At 39.4% G+C, this 26,928-nt stretch overlaps 1 protein-coding gene across 10 annotated transcripts in view; it reads left to right on the forward strand.

Moving 5' to 3' along the window:
• The first annotated feature begins 768 nt into the window (after positions 1 to 768).
• Positions 769 to 26,928, forward strand: part of Avl9 (AVL9 cell migration associated) — a 47,476-nt gene continuing 21,316 nt past the window's right edge. For 7 of the 10 annotated variants that reach the window (XR_005503610.2, XR_010065640.1, XR_010065641.1 and 4 more), the window contains exons 1-10: positions 769 to 1,820; positions 9,383 to 9,503; positions 10,503 to 10,588; positions 11,674 to 11,745; positions 12,963 to 13,052; positions 13,964 to 14,030; positions 15,057 to 15,097; positions 15,982 to 16,020; positions 25,297 to 25,366; positions 26,041 to 26,579. Coding sequence is in view for 4 of the 10 variants with exons in the window: in XM_063286035.1 (XP_063142105.1) it covers positions 1,728 to 1,820; positions 9,383 to 9,503; positions 10,503 to 10,588; positions 11,674 to 11,745; positions 12,963 to 13,052; positions 13,964 to 14,030; positions 15,057 to 15,097; positions 15,982 to 16,020; positions 25,297 to 25,366; positions 26,041 to 26,579 (1,218 nt within the window). In the remaining 6 variants the exon portion in view is untranslated. The remainder of the gene's footprint in view (positions 1,821 to 9,382; positions 9,504 to 10,502; positions 10,589 to 11,673; positions 11,746 to 12,962; positions 13,053 to 13,963; positions 14,031 to 15,056; positions 15,098 to 15,981; positions 16,021 to 25,296; positions 25,367 to 26,040; positions 26,580 to 26,928) is intronic. The other 3 variants (XM_039108683.2, XM_063286036.1, NM_001427284.1) reach the window with 2 other exon arrangements.

The raw sequence follows: 26,928 nt of genomic DNA on the forward strand, positions 1-26,928 counted from the left end.
TAAAGATGTATACTACCTTGCCTGGGCCTAAGCTTTTCATGGTCACTATGCCTCAAGATCTGGATCAAAAGTATGTGTCATTCCATGTTAAGATCCAGGTCAGAAGCCTGTCTCTTCCAGCCTCAAAACCTGGATCACAGATGTGCCCTCCATTTCTTCGTTGTAGTTCATTCCAGATTTAGTCAAGTTGACAACCAAGAATAGCCATCACACTCACCAATGTGAGAAATTTGTCTTTTCTTACAATTTTAAGAACCACGTGCCTTCTTTGCCTCCTTTCCCTGTCCTTCATTAGATGTTTATCCAGGTGCACTCAGTTTAAACACTGCGTACTCTGCACTCTCTCTTTCTTCTCCTTTTCCAGCCACATCCTAAATCAGATGATCTGGAGTAAAGCGTGAGCTAGGACCTCAGCTAAAATGGAAAAGCCAACCACCACCATCACCACTACCACCTGGCCATCCTGAACAGGTGGTGTTTGTTCCTATGGTTTTTGGACTATGACCCTTTTCATCTGAAGTTATTATCATCATCATTATTATTACTATTATTATTATTAATTGTTGCTGCTGTTGTTGTTATCCCTTGTCATTGTTTTTCAAGACAGGAATTCTGTGTAGCTCTGGCTGTCCTGGTACTTGCTCTGTAGACCAGGCTGGTCTCAAACTCAGAAATCTGCCTGCCTCTGCCTCTGGAGTGAGTGTTTGAATTAAAGGCATGCACCACCACGCCTGGAGTGACTTGAAAGTTATAAAGCTTTGCTGGGTCATTATACTTGCAGTAGTGATCTTTGACCTTGTGAGCACATTTCTAAGACAATGTAGCCCAGGTTGGCTTGAAACTTGGAACTCTCTTACTTCAGCTCCTCAACTTGTAGCATTACACACTTGCAGCCTAGTATATGGGACTGTACAGAAAAAAATTAAATGAAAAAACTCTAGAGTGAAAGTAAAGAAACATTTGAGTAAGCAAGCAACTTAATTTCAACGTTGAATACACAAGATACCAAACTTCATGAAAATGCATGTGTCGTTGTAAAACATTTAAAACTCAAGGCTGAGAGATTCCACGAAAGATTTAAAGAATGAAAATACGTTTTATAAATAAGTAAAATTGAAGGAGGAGGAGTAAGGATATTTAATGAAGGAAAGATAGATTTTTAGAAGGAAGTGATTTGACAAAGATCGTAGGGAGAAAGGAGCAGGTTTAAGTGGAAGCCAATTCAACTCCTCCACCACTGACTGCAAAAGGTACCTGATGGTCAGCGTCTGCCTTACCTTGCCCCGCCCCGCCCGCTCTGCCCCGCCCCACAGGTCCTATAGGCCCCGCCTTCAACCTCTTCCGCCAATCCTGCTCTCAAACAGTCCCGCCTCTCATGTTATACAACCCCGCCCTTATCCGATTTATTTTCCTTTAATCCCGCCCCCTAGTCAGGCTCCGCCCACACTGCCTCAGACGCTGCCGGGACATGGGCCTCAGGGTACCGCCCCGCCCTGCCGGAGGCGGCTGTAGCGTCAGGTGACAGCCCGGAAGCTGCGGAAGCGGATGAAGCAGAGCGGTGGAGGCCCTGTGGGGCTTCGCGGAGGTGAGGGAGCTGGTCGGCGGCCCCCGAGCCCGTGGCGCAGCGCGTATGTGGCGCTCCGGTTGACATCTGAAAGCCGTCGCTCTGCTTTGTGCGGCCCGGCCTCGGCGTTTGGAGTCGCGGTGCGGGTCTACGGCGAGCGCCCATGGAGAAGGCTGGGCGTGAAAGTGACGGCGCCCCCTGCGGGCCTGTCCTGCATATCGTGGTGGTCGGCTTTCACCACAAGAAGGGCTGCCAGGTGAGGACCGGCCCGCGCCTACTCGGCGCCCCGCGGCCTCCCGCGCGTTGTGCCTCTGGGAATTGTGTGACGAGCAGCGGGGGTTCGGGTTTAGAGAAAGAAGGACGGACGAGCCTTCTGTTCCCTGTCAATCTCCACCGACCTGCTGGGTGTCTACCCGTAAAGGAAATCTTGAGGAAAAACTCGGCGTTTGAACGCCGGCATGTAGTGAGCTGTGGGTTTCCACACGAATGCTCAAGTAGGCTGACGCACTTGTAGGCTCCGCTCTGAAGAATCAGCTTCCTTTGTTTATCTCCCGCAAGCCTCCGAATCTGTAGTTTAGGGTTGGCGAGCGGCCCCGCCCCCTTCTCTTTGTGCCATGTAAGATTTGATCTTGCCCAGAACTATTCTTTTGGTTAGGTTGACCCTCCAAGTCGGTTGCAGTAAATGAAAATGTAACGTGCCAAACAGATAGTGCAAATGGACATGGATAGTCCAAATGGAGCCAGCTTCTTAGCTTACTCTTCAACCTACCATCTGAACAGAGCATTTGCTTTGTTTTGAAGGCAGAGGAGCAAAATAGAATAGGATTGTTTAATCTGAACAAACACTGGAAGGCAATGATGTCATAATGCGCTAGTGGATGTATATATTGAATACCTAAGGTGTTGAAAAAACGGAGTACTGCTAATAGAAAACAAAGCATTTGGTTTCTTTTCACAGAGAATGTAACATTAGAAGATAACAAAAGTAGAAAAGGGAGTGGAGAACTGGTAGCTAGCTAGCTGCGTGTGCGTGTGTATATAGGTGTGTGTCGACTGTTAACTTCAATCTAGGTGTGGTGGTACACAGCACACATCCAGCAAATGGGAGGCTGTGGCAAATTGATTATCTTAAGTTGAACAGGATACTTAGATCCTGCCTCAAAAAGAGACCATTAACTTTAAGATGTTCTATCCTTTTATCCTCAGATTAGAAAGATGTAGAATAACACTAAAGAGAAAGTAGCATTATTGTGTGTGCTATTATGACTTTTTAGTACTTCATGACTACAGCCTTTGAACTAACTAGTTGCGTTATAAGCTAGGAGTAAAGTGACAAAATGACAGAAATCACACTGAAAAAAAAAAAGATTGCTGAGATCATACTGTTTTGAAAACCAGCCCTGGAGTCGGTCAGAAGTAGTAACCTTGCTTCCTGTGCCATGTGTGTCCGTGTGTGGCAGTATAGTCATTGTGGAAGCTCGCTTCAGAACTACACTGAATGGAGCTCTGGAAAGGAAAGAAAAATCAGAATTGATAGAAGATAGGGTAGTCTTCTGATTCTTGCTGTCATTTGAAAGCCAAGATTCATTACGTTTTCTGCCTTTCTTACTGGTTTTATTGCTAATATAAATTTCAACAAAGGAAGCAGTATATAGTGCTGCATAAAGACTAGAGAATAGAGAACTGTTCTTAAAAGCAAAGATACAGGGCTGGAGAGATGGCTCAGTGGTTAAGAGTACTGGCTGTTCTTGCAGAGGTCCTAAGTTCAAATCCCACCAACCACATGGTGGCTCACAACCATCTATAATGGGATCTGATGCCCTCTTCTGGTGCATCTCAAAACAGCTACACTGCACTGTATACATATAAATAAAAATTAATAAAAGATTTTTTTTAAAAAGCAAAGATACAAGAGCAACCTGAATATTCTCTCTCTCTCTGTCTCTCTCTCTCTCTCTCTCTCTCTCTCTCTCTCTCTCTCTCTGCCTTTGACTTTTGGTTTTAGCATGCAGGTAAAAGTGACTGCTTTTGTAAAGTAAGTTTTGTGCCAGAAGCAGGAGGCCTATATTATGTTTCTCTAAGACCATCAAATCCAAATAGCTTCCTAATTTGCCCTTCTCAGTTTCTATTGCCAAATAATATATAATAATTCCAAGAAGCAAATAAATCCTAGTTTTTCCTCTATTTGATGCTTAAAGTAGCTTGATTAATTATTGATCTTTTGAAAGTTACACCTACCTAGGGTATGGTAGAAACAAAGCACTAAGAACCTAATCCTAGACTAGGGAATGTAGGTAGCTCAGTGGTAGAGTGCTTGCCTAATAGGTACAAAGAGTAGATCTCTGTGAGTTTAAGGCCATCCTGGTCCACAGACTGAGTTCCAGGACAACAGGGCTATCTAATAGAGAGATCCTATCTTAAAACAAAAATAAAGATTTATTTGCTGCCATGCCCTGCTCTTTTTTGTCATATATGAATATTTTATTTACATTCTTTACACCTCTTCCAATTTCTCTTGTGTCCCTCCCTCTCCTCAAATTTATCATTTCATCTGTTACACACATGCAAGCATGTGTGCTGCACATAACCATCCACACATATAAATTTAACCTGCTGAGTATGTTTAGTGTTGCTGGTGTGTATCCGTTTAGGGTTGACTACTTGGAATAGATAACCTATCAGGGATATGTCCTTGGAGAAGACTGAGTCTCCATATCTAGCTCAATGAATTACCTATAGCCTTCATCTAGGTATGGGCCCCTTTCTGCTTGCCCTATCTACTGTTGTCATTGTGTAAACAACCACATTACTGAGAGTTCTTGTGTGCAGCTTTCCTGCTATATATAGAAGATATTATCTCACAGATGTCCTTGTCCTCTGACTCCTAGAATCTTTCCACACACCGCTTCTACCATGTTCCCTGAGCATCAGGTGTAGAGATTGTGCTATAAATATATCATCAGCTTGGGTTGTGTACCTCATGGTCAGTTGTTGTCCTCTGCATTTTGACCAGTTGTAGATTTCTATGAAGAAAAAAGCTTCTTTGAGGAGTAAGAGCAGCAGCAATACTTACCAGGCTGGGCCAGCCCACAAATCAGATTGCCATAATCTTTTATTAAATAATCAAGTATGTATCACGTAAGCTCTTTGATTTTGTTCATACTTTTAAATTTTTTAATGTTCAATAGAGAACAATTATTTTCCAAGCCTTAACATTATTATTATTATTATTATTATTATTATTATTATTATTAATTGTGTATATGATGTGCTTAGAATGGGGTATGGCCCATGTATAGAAGTCAAAAGACAATTTGTGGTGTCAGTTCTCTCAACATTTTCATGAATTCAGGTCTTCATGCTTATATTGTCAGGCTACAGGCACCTTTACCCACTATGTTACCATGTCACCAATCTAAATTTTTGCTTTTGGCCTATTTAATGATAGAGTCCTGGATTGTATACATAGCTAGCATCTTTAATTCTTGAATAAACTGATTTTTTTGTTTTTGTTTTTGTTTCTTGGGTTTTGAGAGCGGGTTGTATGCTTTTTGTTTTTGTTTTTTTTTTTTACCAAACTGTTTTCTTTCTTTATTATGCTTTGACAGTATCATACGAGTATGTAAAATCTTTGGGTCATTTTCATATCTCATTACTCTTTTTCATGCCCTCCACTCCTACTGAACATTTTCTTCTCAACAAGTCTTTCTTCTATTTTCATGTTTCTTTGTTTTTGTTGTTATAGTGTGACCCACTGCACAAGCATGGATGGGGAAATTAGTCACTGGAACTTGGGCAGCTTAATGGCTATACTGTGAAAGAAAATGATCCGCTCCCATGCCCTAGCACCTATAAATGCTAATAGCTTCTCAAAGACGGGTGGAGCCTTATGACTCTCTCCATAACTCTTTTTATTGTCTGGCTTTTTTTTTCTTTTGTTTTTTTGGTTTTTTTTTGAGACAGGGTTTCTCTGTGTAGCCCTTGGTGTCCTGGTACTCAGTCTGTAGATCAGGTTGGCCTGGATCTCAGATCCGAACTCTTATTTTCTTTTTCTTTTTTTTCCCCCCAAGATTATTTGTTTTGTGTGTATGTGCGTGCCTGAGTTTATGTATATATGTTCACCATATGTATGCAGGTGCCTGTGGAATCCAGAAGAGTGTGTTAGTTTTCCTGTAGTTACATTCAGTTATGAGCCCCTCAAAGTAGATGTTAGAAATTGAAACTTAGCTCTTTGCAAGAGCAACATCCAGCCCCACACTATATTTCCTAGGAAGAAAAAGCAAAATTGTAAGACAGTTGGAACTTTACCAGGGAAACCGATTTTCTAACAGTTTAGAAACTAACTCAGAAAGAAGTTTAAGGTTCATTTGATAAAACAAACAAAAACAAAACCAGGAGCCAGATGGTGATATTGACACTGTTAATCCAGCACTCAAGAGACAGAGGCAGGTATAACATTGAGTTCCAGGACAGCCTAATCTACAAAACAGTTTTAGCAAGGGTACACGAGAAAACCAGTCTCAAAAAACAATGGAACAAACAAACAAGCAAACAAACAAAAAACCCCACCAGGGTCAATAAGTTATAAATTTGGCAGCTGCCAGGCTGGGAAGACAAAGGAGAAAGGGAGAAAGTCATCACTTGTTTTTTAACTACATTTTAATTTTATTTTGTATATGCATGGAAGTTTTACTTTTCTTTTACTGCGAAGAGCCACAACCAATTAATGGATGCTTAGAGAGGAAGACTGAGCGGATAAGTCCCTGATGATGAGTTAATCATTTCAAGTGCTCAGCCAAACACACACAGACACACACACACACACACACAGAGCACTAAATAGACTCAGTAGTTTATATGAACATTTGTGTGTGTGTTTCTGTGTGTAACAATAACAAAGACAAAGTCCTGAGAGAGAAGGGCATTGAAGGAGTTGAGAGTGAGAGAAAGGGTGAAAATTGTGTAAATACGATACTTATGCATTGCATTTAAAAAAAAAGCTGGACATGGTGGCACATAACTTTAATTCCAGCACTTGGGAGGTAGAGGCAGGCAGATCTCTGACTTCAAGGCCAGTCTGGTCTACAGTATAAGTTCCAGCCAGCCAAGACTACATAGGAGACACTGTCTCAAAAATAAATGAATCACAGTATTTTTAAATCTGGCAATCTGACAATTATACTTTATATACTTGAACAAAAAAAAATCCTGTAGAAATATATATATATATATATATATATACACACACACACACACACACACACACACACACACAGAGAGAGAGAGAGAGAGAGAGAGAGAGAGAGAGAGAGAGAGAGAGAAATTATTTCATGTCAAATAGTCTAATTTCAGGCAAATTTTAAAGGAAACAAATTGGAAACAGTTCTCTCCTTGCACTGTGGGAGTTCTGACTCCAGATATGAAGCTTGATGCCTTTAACCTTCTGAGCCATTTCATAGCCCCTGAAAGTCATGCCTTTCAAATTAGAGTCCAATAAACCAGGAGGGTTCAGCCCTGGAAGTCAGTAAACAGCTATAAATGGAGGTGGAGGAGTCTTCATAGAAAGTGAAAAAGCATGGGCATGTGTTGCTAGGGTTTTGGAGTGTATCAAAAGAAGAAATAGAAAGATAGAAAAGGAAATGTTGGCAGACTTAGTAGTACTGCTTGATGGGAAAGCTATAAGCAGCTTTTTGGGAGTTGGGCTTCTGGGAGATGAATACATGATCTTACTAAGGGGATCATTTTCCCATTTCCATGATGCCTTCAGGTGAACCAGGCTTTCTAACAAGGTTTTCTGGTGGGTGAGTGACAGAGCAGGCACAGAAGTGGAGGTTAGAAGAACAGCTGAGAAGAGAGTTCTCTCCTTCACTACAGGACTTCAGGGATTGAATTATGACTGCAAGTACATTACCTGCTGAGCTATTTTACTGGCCCAGGATTAAGAGAGAATAGTATGTAATGTTCTAATCTTTGGAGCATATCAGAATGTCATGTCTCCTCCTAAGACAAAAGGCATAATTAAGATTCTATTATTTTGACCCAGAGAAAGTAGCTTTCCCTTAATGGGCCTCAACATAGCTTTCACCTTTTTATATTATCATTTTAAACTCTAAGTGGCAGTTGTGATGTTTCCTATTAGGTACCTAAATAGGAATTAACAGGGTGGGAGGCCATTGAGGATAGATCCTTGCCTCATGTTCAGCTTTGGACCCCTCCTTCTGTTTCGTTGGCAACCACTAGAAAAAGACACCCATATGGTGTTCTTACATAGATGCAGGCAAGACACCTGTACACATAAGAAAGAAAAAGCTTATTCCTTGTGATTTAGAGCATCATTATTGTTTCCACTTTTTGTAAGTCAGCCATTGTCTTCTTTCCTTCTGTTACCACTTCTTAATAAATATGTAAGATTATTAGAATCAGAGTAGATCTACCCACATGAATTGGTTATTTAAAGAGAGATACTTGAAATTTTCTTGGTTTTAGTTTTATCCTTTTGGGGGATGTTGATATCTCCTTTACACTGATGTACATTAATGTCTCACTGTGTTTTTTAATCCTTAAATTTTACTTAGATTTTGGCCCATGGACTACTTAGTAGTAGATAATAATCAGGATAAGTGTGAAAAGGAAACTCCAGATATGAAGCTGGAAGCTTATTGTTCATGTATGATCTCAGATTCTTCCCATCTCTGCAGACCTATTATTAACTACTCTGAGTTAACGTTAAAACCCATAATTTAAGGGCTTGCATCCATAAGACTTATTACAAAGCCAGTTACAGGTGCCAAGGTCCCAGGCCACCTGAACTTCTGTCAAATTTAAAGGTTCCCATAACCGTCAGCTCAAGAATAGCCAAATGAAGAGAGTGGAATATAAAGCAGAATATGAAGGAGAGATAGGGAGCATCCATTCCTTCCCTTCATCTTCATGTATTTAGCAACTCAGGAGCTCCCTGAATCCCACTGCTAAGGGCATGATTGATCAACACACTCGCTATTTGCTGATCTCCAGGCTCTCTTCTAGGGTGAAAGGACAAGCTTGAAAGTTCCATCTTTCTAATCAAGGCATTTCGGGTGACTACTCTTTATTCTAAAGATGGCTTAAGTATAAGCTAGGGAATATTGGGACTGATTACAAGTAATTTATGATTCAGGAAGTTTTAAAGGTTTTAGTATATTTGTTGTAGGAACCAGTAGTATTTTTATTATGCCCATTGAATAACAATAGCTAGTTTATACAGCTATTAAAACCTTCTAATATAACAAAAGTATTGACTAAACAAGTACTATGTAGCTATTAAAATTGTGAGTGTTCATGTAGAAAGGAGGTTAAATATTTTAAAATTGATAGCAAATTCTTCTAGTTTTCAAGAACAAGTATCTAATGGTAGCAATTTTACCAGCAGAAAACAAGAATTCTAAAATTGCCAACATAAGATAGGCAGTCTACAACTTATGGATGAATTGTGTTCCCAAAGTTGGCTGTTTAAAGTCTGGACCACATTTTTCCAAAGAAACTGTGTTACAGACACTGAACCCAAGTCATCCTAGCATAGCCTTAATTTCACTTACAGAATTCTTGAGTATACTTAGCACCTAAACTCTGTTTAAACATATTTATGAGTAGATCGCACTTGAGTTATAACTAGACGCTTTAAGTCAACTGGGAATAGTCTATAAACCTTCCCATCTTTCTCCACTTCTGTGTGTTTGCTGATAATCTTCAATAGCATCATTCAGGATTTAAGAGCATCAGTTTGTCAGTGTAAGACCCCTTCTTTGATCACTGCTTGGCTAACATTCTTTTCCGTTTTAGGTTGAGTTCTCTTACCCACCACTAATTCCAGGAGATGGCCATGACAGCCACGCTGTACCTGAAGAGTGGAAGTACCTGCCTTCCCTTGCCTTACCAGATGGTGCACATAACTATCAGGAAGGTATGCAGTCAATAATAGATGAATTACTAAGTGCAATTTTGAAATTTCTCTCATGGTCTTGAATACTTTGGACCTGTTGTGATTATTTGTAAAATGTGTATGTGTTGGAGGTGAGACATGCACAAGAGACGCTTTAGAGAGTACTGGGCTGTTTCCTTCCTATGGAGTCTTCCACCATATGGGAGTGCTTTGTCACATCTAATGAAGGACTATTCTACCTTAATTAAACCAGATTAAACATCATTTCATCATTTGAGTACTTGTTTTCCTCATGCATTACTTAATACTTATAAATAAATCCCTTATAAAATAAATCAGATGTTACCATACAGTTTAAATAAATTTTATTATAAGATTTGTAACCTCAGAAATATGTTTCTTCCTAACTTTTTTATTATGGATGCTTTCAACCTCGTGGGAAAATTAAATTAAGATTATAGGGAATATTTGCAAGTTTTCTTTGTGTGTATTGTCAGTTTTGTAACTTTTTATTCTAAAGTCATTGGAATAATGACAGACACTTGACTTCTAAATATTTAAGTGCATGCACCCTCTAAGAATGTAATCATTTCCCAGCATCCAGTTGTATTATCATAGCTAAATAATTTAACAGTGATTTCATAATATCATCTCACATCCAGTCTATGTTCAAATTTTTCCAGTTTTTAAACCAAATTTTTTGAGTGCACTCAGAAAATTGAAGAATTCACATGTTGCCATCAGTTTTTATGATTTGATTTTCCTTTAGTCTGGAACAGTCCCTGTATATATTTTCTGTAATTTTATAGTCAGTTTGACTTGCTATCTTTAACACTCCTAGGTGTTGTGGCAGACATGTACTATAAGGATTGGGAAAAAGTCTGATGCTAGAAATAAGTATCACATAGTTCCTGGATGTGTCATTATGTTTATGTTAATGACTGCATTATAATTTCACATTTAATTGTTCAGTAATAAGTAACTAATGTCACTACTTATATTTTTCTGTGTTTCTCTTAGATACTGTGTTTTTTCACTTGCCACCCAGAAATGGAAATGGAGCCACAGTATATGGTATCTCTTGTTATCGACAAATTGAAGCCAAGGTATGATGGTTGATGATGAGCAGCAGCAGGAAAAAGCTCCTCCATCCTTTCTTGGTTGTTTGTTACCTGGTTGTTTGTCACAGTCTGTAACTTCATGTAGTACACGTGTGCAGAGGCCAGAAGAGGATGTTCAGTCCCATAGAGGAGGAGTAATAGGTAGTCGTGACTCATCTGACTTGGGTTCTGGGAACAGAGTTGGGGTCCTCTGCCAGAGCAGTGTGTATTCCTAACTTTTGAGCCATTGTTCCAGCTCTTAATTTGTACGTTTTTGCCAAATCTCCATACTGATCTCTATAATGGCTGTAACAATTTGCACCCTTACTAGCAATGATTAGGGTTTTCCTTTCTTTACATAGTTACCAGCATTTGTTACAATTTTTTTTGCCATGGATTATTTTTATTAGCATATTAAAATTTATATAATGAGAACTAGTGAAAGATGGAAGGCATCCATCAAAATTACATTAAAAATTAAATTCAGTAGTAGTTAAATGTATAGAAATGTACAAAAAGAAAATGTTAGAGCACTTCAGTAGCATTACTAACAAACAGGAAATACATCCATAGTAAATTTGAGTATCAGTTCCTAAAGACACTTTATGATGACCTCCTTTATCTCTCCTGACTAGTTTTGAAGTCTGCTTTAGCAGCTATGAATCTAGCAACATTAGTTTTTGTGGAGGCTCCATTTGTTTGGTAGGTGGATTTCCATCCTTGTGACTCTCAGTTTTTGGATGTGTCACAGGTATGCGTTTTTAGGAGATAGCAAATTTTGTTTTTTAATCCAGTCAGTTTTTGTTAGTTGGTTCTCACTAAATGGTTGGTCTGGTATGTGACTTGTACATAAAACAGTTTTCATCGGCCAGTAACTTCTGCGAGAGTAGGGATTGTTCCTCACTGTTCTACCCAGGGCATGGCTTCTGACATTCAGAACAAGGCTGGCAGGTACTCGCTCAACTAGCATATCTGAAATTCACTGTGGCATTCTTTAACCAAATACACAATTTTTGTATGTTCTTATTGAAAACTGTTTTGTAAATGCTGCTATAAAGTATTTCTAATACTTAACTATTTGCTTATAATAGGCATTAAAAGTAAGGCAAGCCGACATCACCAGAGAAACTGTTCAGAAAAGTGTCTGTGTTTTAAGCAAGCTGGTAAGAGATCTAGTAACTTACTTACCTATTAACATTCAAGGCAGAACTTTGCTAAAATTAGTCAGGTGCTTACTAATGTGCTCTTATTTCCTCTGTATCCATCAGTGTGCTCTCGTTTCTACTCTGCTGAAGACTCTAAGTTGAGCAAGTTTGACCCAAATGAAACAGCTGTTACATTTTGTTTATCTATTTTTGTTTGTTCCTAAGACTGTGGATAACGGTTCTTTTAACAACTTAAAAAAAAATCTTAACTTCTCCAATTTTATTGATAATAGAGAAGTCCATGACTATTGCAGTTAAGAAATTTAGCCTTAACATGTACTTTAAATTTTAGAATGTTTGAGGAAAGCCAGTGACATGGTAAAACTGTACTAAAACAAAATTTCAGAGTTGTGTTTCTTCTTGGTGCATAGTCTTCAAGTTTAAATTAACAATTACACATTTAAACATGTACATTATCTTTAAAATTTGTGCTGCTAGAGATGGGGGAGGAGTACCTGCCAGAGTGCACATGTGGAGACAATAGAACGACTTTGGTGGTCATTTCTCTCCCTCTGACTTTATGTGTGTTCCAAGGATCAGACTCACTCATCGGGGCTCTCTCAAGTTGCAAGTACCTCTGTGAGCAGAGCCATTGCCAGGCCCCTATTGTAACATCATTTTGTTCTTAAGACAGGGTCCTTTTTGGCCCAGGTTGGCCTGCAACTTTTTGTATAGCTAAAACCTTTAACTCCTGATCCTTCTGCCTCCACTTCTCAAATTACATGTGTGTTTGATCACATTCAGCTTATTTTTATTTTCTTTAGAGAAACAAATATTAATCTATCTTATCCAAGTCCTAGTTCTGTTCCCCACCACAATGGAAGAATTGGAGAGAGGGTCAGAGAGAGGAAGGAAATACTATATATACTATATGCTCCTTTTGGTATACAGGATCAGCTTGGTGAGGAGGTATGGAGAGGTTGAGGCATTTAATTAAGCAGACTGAAAGATGGAGCTTGGCCCAGAGTCTGTCTCACAACCTTGCCAAGATAGCTTTCACCTGCTGCCAAAGAGTGGGACTAGGAGATATCACAGTTTCTGGTTCTGAATGTGTACCCTACAGTTGATAGTTAGTAAACTTTCCACCCTGATATCTTTGAATTAAAAGCTGAAGGGTTTTGTTTGCTTCTGTTGTTCACTATGATCAACCTAATGATGGTTTCTCTTTTTCTTAGCCTCTTTATGGCTTACTTCAAGCAAAACTTCAACTTATTACACATGCATATTTTGAAGAGAAAGATTTTTCCCAAATTTCCATTCTAAAGGTAATCAATTTCCATACGTGTTTGGTGAATGGTAGCTTAATGAATCAAATAGCTCTTGTGGCAGTACTGTGAAGGCTAGTCCTGATAGTTTAAGAAAAACATTGTATGAAAATCCATTTGCTTGGACCTGAGATGATTCAGTGCTTAAAAGCTCTTACAGAGAACCCAAGTTTGGTTCCTAGCATCCACATTTGATGGCTCACAACCACCTAGGGATCTGATGTCTTTCTTCTTCTCTGACTTCTTTAGGCACACACATGCATGTTGATAAAAATCTAAGATAAATCATTTTTAAAATATAGAATAGAGTAAATCTTTATAATATATCTGCATTAAACATTGAAGTGCTAGTAGATTAACCCATGTACTAAATTCAAACTGTTTTTGACAAGGCAGTGACTATAAACAACTATTATCAGTGTCTCTTAGGAGGAATGATATCTTGCTATGGCATTGTGTCTATAAATTTAAGTCCAGTTTCTAGTTCCTGGTATTTTATTGAAAAAAAGATACCATCCTTCTCAAGGCTGGCAGTGGTATACAGTTCTCTATCTTTCTTGGGCATTGGTGAGAGGTGGGGCAGCTAGGAATTTAGTGGGGAGACAGAGGGAAGGTTAATTTATATTTCTGTTAAAGTTCTGAAAAGGAGCAGAGAGAGAGAGAGAGAGAGAGAGAGAGAGAGAGCCCCCGAGTAGCGTTTTGTTCTTTTTGCTCAGATCTCTCCTGTTACTGTTCATGTCTACAAGAAAAGAAATAGGTTGAGTGCTGAAAACTAGCAGGTTTCGGAGACTGTGGTTGCTTATTTTATTTAGTAGGTGGCAGAATAAAGTCCCTTTCTGGTCATCATATTTCTAGGAACTTAGTGGCTAAAGTATCAGTGTAGAGTTCTAAACTCGTTCTGCATTCCACAGGAGCTCTATGAGCATATGAACAGTTCCTTGGGAGGGGCCTCATTAGAAGGATCACAGGTGTATCTTGGTGAGTGACTTCCAAAACAAGCTAATGTCCTCAGAGTTTTCTGCTTTGAGTTGCATGTAACTGTTGATCAGAACTGTTAAGCGTATGTACATTCCATTGAGTATTATACAACTAATAAGTACTCACACAATCTTCGTATGGGATCTAAGTTCTTAAGTTTGCTTCTTCCTTAAATACCCAGAATTCATCTGAGATGGATCATTATTTTATACTGGTGGTGATATTTACATGTATTGCAGAGGCAAGTTTCAGCGTTTTAGACTAGTACTAGACTTTTTTCCATTAATGCTGATCAGCTCAATTCCAATAGAATGGCACAGGTGCTGCTTAGCTCTTCACTGAGATTCTTCACTTTGGGGGCGGGGGGTTGTTAATGTACACTATTGACAGCACAAAAAAATCCATTGTTAGCCTAGGTAGTCAATAAATATTCTTTTGTGATAAGAGTTGTAATGCTATGGTAATTTTTGTTTCCTCGGTTTCCATTTCAATGTAAAGTAGCCACATTGTGGTTTACTAGTGCAGTCTTAGAACGTCAGCTAGACATTCCTGTTCTAAGACTGTATTTGTAAGTTGTTTTCTCTTTTACTATGGTGTTAGAGCTATGTGATTGGAAAACACTGTGATTCAGAAATAGAAGTATATGTAATGCAGTGACCAGAGTTCACATTTAAAAGACTGACTGCCATTATGGTGTAAGCTTTATGACTTAAATTTATGTGGTTTATGTGTGTAGAATAGAAGTGTTAAACCCAGTGTCCAAAACTGTATCTACTAATAGTATAGACTAAGTGTATTATAGTATAGTTCATAAAATTTGAAAGCCACATTTGAAGTGCTTAGTGACCACATGGCTAATGTGTCTGACAGGGTATATTTTAAACATTTTCATCCTTGGGGATGATACTCTTTCCGAATATATATATATTTCACCAAAAATTACATAAATGTTTGAATATTTACATGTTCTCATTTGTTTCTCTAGATATTTTTTTTTCACATTTACCTCTCCTGTTTACATTGTAGGTCTGTCTCCTCGAGATCTTGTCCTTCATTTTCGACACAAGGTGTGATAGATCTCCTTCAACTTGCGGTGTACTGAAATGGGAGAGGCTGTGATTGTGTTCCTTTTCCTGCGAACTCATTGGGGCAGTATCACAATCAGCTGGCGGCATAATTGTGGTTTTGCTCTTCTAAGACAGCTTCTTAAGTATACAAGGCCGGAGGCATCAGGAATATTTGTGTGGTAAAAGTCTGGGAGTACCTCTTGCTCAATAGAGTTTGCTTTTGATTTCTTATTCTGCAGTCTTTGCAGTTTCACTTAGTATGGGTAGAAATGAAGATGTTTCCCTGAAAGTGGAATATTCTTCTACATGACTTACTTTTTCTTTTGTTGTGGTTTTGGTGTCAAAGATATGGTCCTTATTGTTAAAGCATAAGTTGCCAAGGACACACACATACAGTCACTTATTTACTGAAATTTTATTGAATAGCGATGTAAATGTCATGTATCCCAGACTAGCCTTGAATTCACTGTATAGCTAAGTATTACCCTGAATTTGGGACTCTCCTGCCTCTAGCTCCCAGTGCTGAGCTTGTAAGTGTGTACCACCATGCCTAACTTACTGACACCAGGCTCTCATGAATGGTAGGCAAGCACATTACCAACTAAACAATTCCCCAGCCTCAAATCTCTTCCTCTTCAGAAAAATGTCAAGCAGAGATGACACTATTCTTTCCAAAAAAAGATTATTTCAATTAAAGGTCAAATGATTCACATTTTTAGAGGACATAGCTAATGCTTAATTTCTCAGCTCAAGTTCAGTTTCTCATGTATCTTAAGTATAATTATATAATATTATATAACATGATTATATTTTAAAAAGAAATAGCAAATGATTAATAGATCTGAGTTCTTGTTTTAAAATAGTATTTCTTTCTCTTTCTGCAGGTCTTGATCCTGTTTAAGCTAATTCTTCTTGAAAAGAAGGTGAGATACAGAAGGGTAAAAGGAAGAACAGGTTATTTATTGGCATTTTTACATACTATTGTAATGTGGGAATTAATGATTAAGTATTAAAACATATTTTGTCTGTCAAGTGAAACACAAAATTCTTTTTTACTATCATACAAATACAAATTTGTGTGTTCCTTTTTAAAGACAGTTTGATAGTATAGTCAATTGTCCTGTTACCATAAGAAGTTTAAACTAACTTAAATAGAAAAGGAAATGTGTTGGTTCACTCAGACTTCAGGGTTGATGGTTGATTTGGTGCTTCCAGGGTGTCACAATCTTGGGTTTTCTCTTTGTCCCACAGTCCAGCTGGTTTTACTCAAAGTGATCTCCCTTGTATACAGTAAACTGCCAACAATAATTTGGCTATTTGCTTTCTCAGATATAATACCACTTCCCGAGCTATTGAATATGAATTTGTTCCATCAGCTTGTTATCAAAATTCTGCCTAGACTAATTGGCTTAAACTTGGGTTCCAGACCACTGTGTACGACAAAGAGATGGGATTGCCATAGTCATTGTGGACCTCAGGTCTATGAACTAGGTCTTGTAGCCTACTCTACCTTACCACTTTCTTTAGAGAAATTAGTTGTTTTTAAGACTTACTGTTTTTATGTGTATGTGTGTAGAGATATGCATCTGCTTCCATGTTCCTGCAGAAACCAAAAACAGGACATCAGACACTCTGTAGTTGTGGTTACAGGGTACCTAATGTGAGTGCTAGGACTTGAACTCAGGTCTTTAGCAAGAGCAACGGCTGTTCTTAACTATTGAGCCATGATAAAAGTTTTATTGGAAAAGAGGCATAGCAGTACTGTTTGCTTATTGTTTATAGCTGTTTTCATCCTTTAGAAACAGTTGAGTAGCTGTGAGAAACTATATGGCTAACAAGCCATATGTCTGACCCTTTATAGAAAAAGTTTGCTGAACTTATGCTTAGACTAATCAGAAGCTGTCCCTGAAATACATCCAGTTTTATATCCCACATTAACTGTATTCAGTGCATCTAAGGTAAAAGGGATGTTGAGGGGTCAGTCATGCACTATGTTCATTATGGCTCATTACCTTAAAGCTTGTTACCTTCTTTTGCTCCATAGAGTTTTTTTTTTTTTACAATTAATCTGAGTTGGATGCAAAACTACCTGAAAGAGTCCAGCACAGAGCCATTTAAAATGAGTTACAAATCAGCTAATTATGTTGTGTGTTGCATGTAACTCTGGACAATAAAAATTTCCAATACTTTTTATTGTCAAAATGCATCGAGGCACATGAGGCTAAAAGCTATCCAACCTTCAAGTCTGTGACTTTTTAAGTTTATTTATTGTTACCTAATGAGTATGAGTGTTTTGCCTGTATTTGTATATATTCACTACATGTGTGCCTAATGCCCCCAGAGGACAGAAGAAGGTATCAGATCCCCTGGAACTGGAGCTATATAAGGTTGTGAACTGCTCTGTGGGTGCTGGGAACTGAACCTGAATCACCTGCAAAAGCAGGAAGTGTTCATCACTGAGCTATTTCTCCAGCCCTGTGTTCTATTAACTATGATCCTGTTTTATAAACAAATACAGATTCACTGAAACAAGGCTGTAGAACACAATATACAGTCTGTTTTCAAGTTTCCCTAGATGTTTTAACCTCCTTTGCTTTCTTTTTTTTCATGGAGGGAGTTGGGGTGGGACAGGATCTCTAATGTGATCACAGCTGTTTGAAAACTTAATCCCAGTGCCTCCAACATGGGAATCCTGGGATTATAAGCATATATTACCACTTCTAGTTATAATAATGTCCTTATGTTAATTTGATTTGCCTAGAAATAATGTAATTATAATACACAAAGTGAAGTAGAGAACTTTTTTATCAATGCAGGTGTTAAGTGTCATTGTGGGGATTTAGGAGAATGGATTTTTACTGTAATTAGGATATTAAGGATTGGGGAAATGGCTCAGTTAGTAAAATGCTTGTGATGCAAGCATGAGCACTTGAGTTCAGATCCCCAGTGTCCATGTGAGAAGAAAAGCTAGCACAGTCCCTGTTCTGTAATCTCTGCACTGGAGAAATAGAAATTGACGATCTCTGTCACTTGCTGACTAGCCCATCTGGCCAGTCTGTGAGCTCCAGATTTAAGTGAGAGACTTTGTCTCAAATGTAATAAGCTGGGGAAGCAATGGGAAAAGATACCTGATGTCTCACTCCAGCCTCCACACGCATTTAAATGTGTACATGAACACCTAGAAACATGAATATGAAATAAGGGTTAAAAACACAGGCGTAGGAGCTGGCTCCTAGGAGATGACTCAGCAGTTAAGAGTACTAGCTGTTCTTTCACAGTCACAGGGTTTGATTCCCAGTACCTACATGGTAGCTCATAACCATCTGTAATTCCCGTACCAGGGTATCTGACGTTCTCTTCTGCCTTTCTGCAAGCACACATCTGTACACATTGTTCATGCAGGCAAAACACACATAAAGTTTAATTTTTAAAAATTCTGGTGCTCTATTAAAAAAAGAAGAGAAAAAGAAACCCAGACGTAGTATCTCAGTCTTGTCATCTCAGGCCTTGGAAGGCTAAGACAGGAGAATGGTGGTAGGCTCCAGAGTAGCCTGGGCTACATGGTAACTACCCAGTTTTCACACTCTAGATTTTATTTTTCTTGCACTATAGCCTTTGCATTTATTTCTCTGATATCTCTGACCTATCCCATCAATCTCTTAGTCATTTATCTTGTATAAAAATTACAGATTTAAAGAGTGGTAAGGAGCTGAGTTTTCAATGTCTTTATAGAAAGATAATGAATGAGAGTATCTTATCTCTAACTTTATAGATAAAATGTATAGACAGTTGTTCATTTTCATCTAGGAACCAGATGAATCAAGAATCCTATATTGCATTTCTAGTGTCTGCTAGTCTCAAATTATTCTATAGCACAATGGTAGTACATCTAACTCCAAGTCAAATTGTACCATCATTACTTCATACTCTTTTGTTTATTCATATTTATTTAGTTATTATTTATTTATTTATTCACTCCAGATTTTATTCCCCTCCCAGTCTACCCCGGAGAGTTTCACATCTCATAACTCCTCCCCCCTTCCCCACCCCCCGTACTCCCCTCCCTGCACGCACGTGCGCATGCGCACACACAGTCTCCACAAGGATGCCCCCACCCAACCACTAAACTTCCTGGAGCCTCCAGTCTCTTGAAGATTAGGTGCATCTTCTCTGACTGAATCCACACCCGGGAGTCCTCTGCTGTATGTCTTGGAGGCCTCATCTCAGCTGGCGTATGCAGCCTGGTTGGTGACCCAGTGTCTGAGAGATCTCAGGGATCCAGGTTAATTGAGACTGCTGGTCCTCCTACAGGGTCGCCCTCCTCTGCTCCTTAGCTTCCACCAGCTTTTCCCTGATTCAACCAGAGGGGTCAGCAGCTTCTGTTCGTTGGTTGAGCACACATATCTTCATCTGACTCTTTCAGCAGGTCCCTTTTTGTGAGTGCTCCATAGCTTCAGTGTGAGGGCTTGTGGCCTCCCCTTGAGCTGGATCCCACTTTGGACCTGTCACTGGACCTCCTTTTTCTCAGTCTTTTCTCCATTTTTGTCCCTGCAGTTTTCTCAGACAGGAAGACTTATGGGTCAGAGTTTGGCTGTGGGATAGCAACCACATTCCTCGCTTGATGCCCTGTCTTTCTGCTGGAGGTAGATTCAATAAGTTCCCTCTCACCACTGTAGGGCCTTTTATCTAGGGTCCCCGACTTTGAGTTCTGATAGTCTCTGGTACATTCTAGAGGGTCCTCCCAACCTCCTTCCTCCCAAGGTCTCCTCCTGTTTTCATTCTTTCTGCTGGCCCTCAGGGCTTCAGTCCTTTCCCTCCCCCCCACACCCCCCTCCACCCAAAACCAGATCATGTTCCCCTCTCCCTCCCACCTCCATCTCCTTTCCCTCCCCTGTCCCTCCCTTGTGGTTGCTTTCTTCTCCCTCCCAAGTGGAACTAAGGCGTCCTCACTTGGGCCCTTCAGCTTATTCACCTTTTTCAGTTCTGTGGACTGTATCTTGGGTATTCTGTACTTTTTTTTTTCTTTGACTAATATCCACTTATTAGTGAGAACATGCTGTGCATGGCCTTTTGTGTCTGAATTACCTCACTCCAGATGACATTTTCTAGTTCCATCCATTTGCCTGCTAAATTCAGGATGTCCTCATTCTTAATAGCTGAGTAGTATTCCATTGTGTAAATGAACCACATTTTCTGTATCCATTCTTCTGTAGTGGGACATCTGGGTTGTTTCCAGCTTCTGGCTATCTCAAATAAGGCTGCTATGAACATAGTGGAACATAGTAGAACATATGCTCCTGTGGCATGGTGGGGCATCTTTGGGGTATATTCCTAAGAATGGTATTTCTGGATCTTTAGGTAGGTCTATTTACAATTTTCTGAGGAACCTCCAAATTGATTTCTAGAGTGGTTGCAATCCCACCAGCAATGGAGGAGTGTTCCTCTTTCTCCACATCCTTGCCAACATGTGTTGTCACCTGAGGTTTTGATCTTAGCCATTCTGACTGGTGTGAGGTGGAATCTCAGGGTTGTTTTGATTTGCATTTCTCTGATCATTAAGGACTTTGAACATTTCTTTAGGTGCTTCTCAGCCATTTGAGATTCCACTATTGTGAATTCTTGGTTTAGTTCTTTACCCCATTTTTTGATTGGGTTGTTTGATTTTTTGGTGGTTAGCTTCTTGAGTTCTTTATATATTTTGGATATTAGCCCTCTATCAGTTGTGGGGTTGGTGAAGATTTTTTTTTCCCAATCTGTAGGATGCTGATTTGTCTCATTGACTATGTCCTTTGCCTTACAGAAGCTTTCCAATTTCATGAGGTCTCATTTATCAATTCTTGATCTTAGAGCATAAGCCATTGGAGTTCTGTTTAGGAAATTTTTGCCTCTGCCAATGAGTTCAAGGCTCTTTCCCACTTTTATTAGATTCAGTGTATCTGGTTTTATGTTGAGATCCTTGATCCGCTTGGACTTGAACTTTGTGCATGGTGACAAATATGGGTCTATTTTTATTTTTCTACATACAGACATCCAGTTAGACTAGCACCATTTATTGAAGATGCTTTCTTTTTTCCATTGTATTTATCAAAGATCTAGTGTGCGTAAGTGTGTGATTTTATTTCTGGGTCTTAAGTTCTATACCATTGATCAACCTGTCTGTTTCTGTACCAATACCATGCAGTTTTTATCACTATCGCTCTAGTAGAGCTTGAGGTCAGGGGTGGTGATTTCCCCAGCCATTCTATTTTGTTAGGAATTGTTTTCGCTATTCTGGTGTTTTTGCCTTTCCAGATGAATTTGAGAATTGTTCTTTTCATGTCTTTGAAGAATTGTGTTGGGATTTTGATGGGGATTGCATTGAATCTATAGATTGCTTTTGATAGGATGGCCATTTTCACTAGGTTAATTATGCCAATCCATGAACGTAGGAGATCTCTCCATTTTCTGAGAGCTTTGATTTCTTTCTTGAGAGACTTGAAGTTCTTATCATAAAGGTCTTTCACTTGCTTGGTTAGAGTTATCCCAAGATATTTTATATTATCTGTTGCTATTTTGAAGGGAATTGTTTCCCTAATTTCTTTCTCAGCCTGTTTATCATTTGTACAAAGGAAGGCTACTGATTTATTTGAGTTAATTTTATATCCGGCCACTTTGCTAAAGTTGTTTATCAGCTGGAGAAGTTCTCTGGTAGAATTTTTGGGGTCCCTTATGTATACTATAATATCATCTGCAAATAGTGATACCTTTAATTCGTCTTTACCAACTTGTATCCCCTTGATCTCTTTTTGTTGTCTCATTGTTCTAGCTTACTGTATTGAATAGATGTGGGAAGAGTGGGCATCCTTTTCTTTATTCATTTTTTTAAGATCTGTCTTATATTTAACTATGTGTCTATGTGTGTATCTGTGTATATAAGTGAAGCTGTGCTCAGAATCCAGGAGATCTTTAGATCCTCTGGAACTGGAATTATAAGCACTTTTAGACCACCTGATGTGGATTCTGGGAATCTACTCATGTCTTCTGCTAAAGTAGAATACTTTAACCACTGGACTGTCTTCCTAGTCCTGCCTCTTTTTCCCATTTTTTTTCTTGAATTTCATGACATTGGGACTTTTTAATTGATCTATATCTGTGTGGGTTTATGTACACTTATATGTAGGTATGAGAACCTGTGCCTGCATGCCGTGGCTAGCAGAGGTTAATGCTTATCCTCATCTATCAATCACCCTATTCATTTTGCGTCAGGATCTCTTTTAACCTGGGACTTTTTATTATTATTATTATTATTATTATTATTATTATTATTATTATTTCCTGTCTCAAAATCTTTTTTTTTTTTATTAACTTGAGTATTTCTTATATACATTTCGAGTGTTATTCCCTTTCCCGGTTTCCGGGCAAACATCCCCCTCCCCTCTCCCCTTCCTTATGGGTATTCCCCTCCCAACCCTCCCCCCATTGCCGCCCTCCCCCCACCAGTCTAGTTCACTGGGGGTTCAGTCTTAGCAGGACCCAGGGCTTCCCCTTCCACTGGTGCTCTTACTAGGATATTCATTGCTACCTATGAGGTCAGAGTCCAGGGTCAGTCCATGTATAGTCTTTAGGTATTGGCTTAGTCCCTGGAAGCTCTGGTTGCTTGGCATTGTTGTACATATGGGGTCTCGAGCCCCTTCAAGCTCTTCCAGTTCTTTCTCTGATTCCTTCAACGGGGGTCCTATTCTCAGTTCAGTGGTTTGCTGCTGGCATTCGCCTCTGTATTTGCTGTATTCTGGCTGTGTCTCTCAGGAGCGATCTACATCCGGCTCCTGTCGGCCTGCACTTCTTTGCTTCATCCATCTTGTCTAATTGGGTGGCTGTATATGTATGGGCCACATGTGGGGCAGGCTCTGAATGGGTGTTCCTTCAGTCTCTGTTTTAATCTTTGCCTCTCTCTTCCCTGCCAAGGGTATTCTTGTTCCCCTTTTGGAAGGAGTGAAGCATTCACATTTTGATCATCCGTCTTGAGTTTCATTTGTTCTAGGCATCTAGGGTAATTCAAGCATTTGGGCTAATAGCCACTTATCAATGAGTGCATACCATGTGTGTCTTTCTGTGATTGGGTTAGCTCACTCAGGATGATATTTTCCAGTTCCAACCATTTGCCCACGAATTTCATAAAGTCACTGTTTTTGATAGCTGAGTAATATTCCATTGTGTAGATGTACCACATTTTCTGTATCCATTCCTCTGTTGAAGGGCATCTGGGTTCTTTCCAGCTTCTGGCTATTATAAATAAGGCTGCGATGAACATAGTGGAGCATGTGTCTTTTTTATATGTTGGGGCATCTTTTGGGTATATGCCCAAGAGAGGTATAGCTGGATCCTCAGGCAGTTCAATGTCCAATTTTCTGAGGAACTTCCAGACTGATTTCCAGAATGGTTGTACCAGTCTGCAACCCCACCAACAATGGAGGAGTGTTCCTCTTTCTCTGCATCCTTGCCAGCATCTGCTGTCACCTGAGTTTTTGATCTTAGCCATTCTCACTGGTGTGAGGTGAAATCTCAGGGTTGTTTTGATTTGCATTTCCCTTATGACTAAAGATGTTGAACATTTCTTTAGGTGTTTCTCAGCCATTCGGCATTCCTCAGCTGTGAATTCTTTGTTTAGGTCTGAACCCCATTTTTTAATAGGGTTATTTGTCTCCCTGCGGTCTAACTTCTTGAGTTCTTTGTATATTTTGGATATAAGGCCTCTATCTGTTGTAGGATTGGTAAAGATCTTTTCCCAATCTGTTGGTTGCCGTTTTGTCCTAACCACAGTGTCCTTTGCCTTACAGAAGCTTTGCAGTTTTATGAGATCCCATTTGTCAATTCTTGATCTTAGAGCATAAGCCATTGTTAACCTGGGACTTTTATTTCTTATGATATACAGGAAACCAGCAAGCCTCAGCAATCAGCTAGCCTCAGAGCTGCTCTTTACAAGTTTGTTATGTGGGGGCATTGGAACCGGAACTTCAGTCCTTATGATTGACACCTTTTTAAATTATGGAATGCTTCATGAATTTGCATGTCTTCTTTGCAAGGGGCCATTTCTCTGTATGGTTCCAATTTTAATATCTATGGTGTTGAAGTGGGTGCAATTGGCACTTTTAAAAAGAATCTACTTGAGTATTACAGAATTAAATGTGTAATTGTTTTCTTGTGGTTACTTTCATTTTAAACATTTTTAGCAAGATGCTAGATCAATGATGATATGACGTCAGTGTTACACAACCGTATGGTTCTTTGATAATAGGAGTTTTGATCATTTGGTTAAGTTGACAAACTACCTTAACCAATAATTCATGGGACAATGACTCTAACATGTTGTGACTATTCTGTTGCCCAACCTACCATGGTCATTTAGTGTCGGTTGGCAGTACTTTCTAAGTTATAATTTTTTTTTATTTATTAAAACTTTATTATAAAGAACTTGAGAATTTTTTTTTAAAAAATCATGAAATTAACTAGACCCAAAGTCTGGTTAACTCATTGTGTGTCTCTGCGTGTGTATGTTTGCACTCCCACCGTCACCAAAGCGTATAGAAGTCAGAGGACAGCCTTTGCAGGTGGTTTTTCTTCTTCTACCATGCAGGACACACAGATTAAACTGAGGTCATCCAGCTCGATGGCACTTTTATCCTTTGAATCACCATCAGGCCTTATTGGCAGATTTTATCTGAATTGTGGGTGGCTGATTGTTGTTGTTGTGTTGGTTTAAAACATGACTCATTTGTTATTGTTGTTGTTTGTTTGGGGGGGTCCTTAAATCATCCAAATCGTTATATTTCTCTCATTTTTTAGGGGTGTCATTTACTAATCTACTAGCTATTTTTATATAATTAGTATTTATTTATTTGCTTTGCTTTGCATCCTGATAGCAGCTTCTTCTCTTACTCTCATGAATATCAACCCGCCATGGCATATCACATTGCAGCAGGACTAGGTGCATCTTCCGTTGAGGCTATACAAGGCAGCCTCATTAGGGGAAGAGAATCCAGAAGCAGGCCACAGAGTCGGAGACAGCCCTGCGCTAGTTGTCAGGGCTTCCCCATGAAGACTAAGCCGTACATCTGTTCATAGGCTTTTTAAAGTATTATTCTTATGCAAAGGATCCTCCCCTTATATATTATTACAGCCTTGTGAATTTTCTAATTTAATTTCATTTGGATCCATTTCAGGTTCTGTTTTACATTTCTCCAGTGAATAGGTTGGTGGGTGCACTAATGACTGTGCTATCCCTTTTTCCAGGTAAGCGGGTAGCCATTGCTACTTTTGCTTAATGTTATTGGAATTTCAACTTTTTAATAATAAAAATAGACACAAAGTAAACTCATTAGGGTTAACCTTTCCAGTTCTTTTGGCAATAGGCTTTTTTCATTTACCCTGGTTTTCCTTCCTTACTTTAATTTTAACATTGGGGGTGGGGGTGGGGTGGCTGTAAGCCATGTCATGCTGGTGGTCAGAGGACAGACATCCTGTGAGAATGTACCCTCCATTGTGTGTTGTGGTATTCAGTCTAGATCTTCAGGCTTAGTTTGGCAACAAGCACCCTTACCCATCTTGCCAGCTCCCATCTTTCCTTTGTTTGTTTGGTTGGTTGCTTGGTTGCTTGGTTGGTTTGGGTTTCAAGATAATAGTTTCTCTGTGCAGCCCTGGCTGTCATAACTCACTTTGTAGACCAGGCTGGCTTCAAACTCAGAGAGCTGCGTGCCTCTGCCTCACAAATTCTGGGATTAATTTGTGGGCCACCACACCCAACTTCCCAGCTTTTCCTTTTCTAATAGAAATTTCATTTTAAAAGATGCAAATATAGCTTTTGGAAAATTTTTATAGGAAATTTCCACTGTATAAAACAGAAACTACACTTTATTTTCGTCCATATTACCATAAGCCAAGCTGTTCTTCAATATTTTATATTTTAGGCATGATTGAGCATGGTCTCAGTGACTGTTCTCAGTATAGACCCCGAAAGAGTATGTCTGAAGATGCTGGACTTCAGGAAGGTAATCCCTCTGCAGATGATTTTATTTCTGAGTCTACTTCTGACAACTTAAATACCAGCTTGGGAATTGTCACAAGAATCGTGGCAGTAAACCATGGAGAAGATGCTGTTCCTCCGACGGAGAAGCCTTACTTCCAGGTAGAAGGTAACAACAACAAAGGACAAGAACACAGTGATACTGGCCGATATTTGGAACTTCCACCTCGACCATCTCCAGAGTCTTCAGAAAGTGACTGGGAAACTTTGGATCCTAGTGTCTTAGAGGATGCCAGCTTAAAAGAAAGGGAGCAGATGGGCTCAGACCAGACACACTTATTCCAAAAGGACTCTGTGCCCTCAGACAGTCCTCCAATCACAGTACAACCTCAAGCTAATACCAGACAGGTGGTCCTGATACCAGGGCTCATTTCTGGTTTGGAAGAAGACCAATATGGCATGCCTCTGGCCATCTTTACAAAGGTAAAATGGAGTATCCTTAATTGAGACATTGATTGTAACAAGACTAAAGAACTTTTAAAATTATTGTGTTTATATTATAATTAATATGAGATCTTGGGGGATGAACAAGAAAGGAAAAGTTATGATTAATAAGTGATGTGTTGGGGGTTGGGGATTTAGCTCAGTGGTAGAGCACTTGCCTAGCAAGTGCAAGGCCCTGGATTTGGTCCCCAGCTCCGGGGGAAAAAAAAAAAAAAAGTGATGTGTTTGTGTGAAGTTGGCAAGGGGTTAAATGAACCTTGACATACCTGGGAAGAGGAAATCTTAACTGAAAAAACACCTCCATAAGATTGGCAAGTCTGTAGGGCAT

The sequence above is a fragment of the Rattus norvegicus genome, chromosome 4 (genome assembly GCF_036323735.1).
Source record: "Rattus norvegicus strain BN/NHsdMcwi chromosome 4, GRCr8, whole genome shotgun sequence".
Taxonomy (NCBI): domain Eukaryota; kingdom Metazoa; phylum Chordata; class Mammalia; order Rodentia; family Muridae; genus Rattus; species Rattus norvegicus.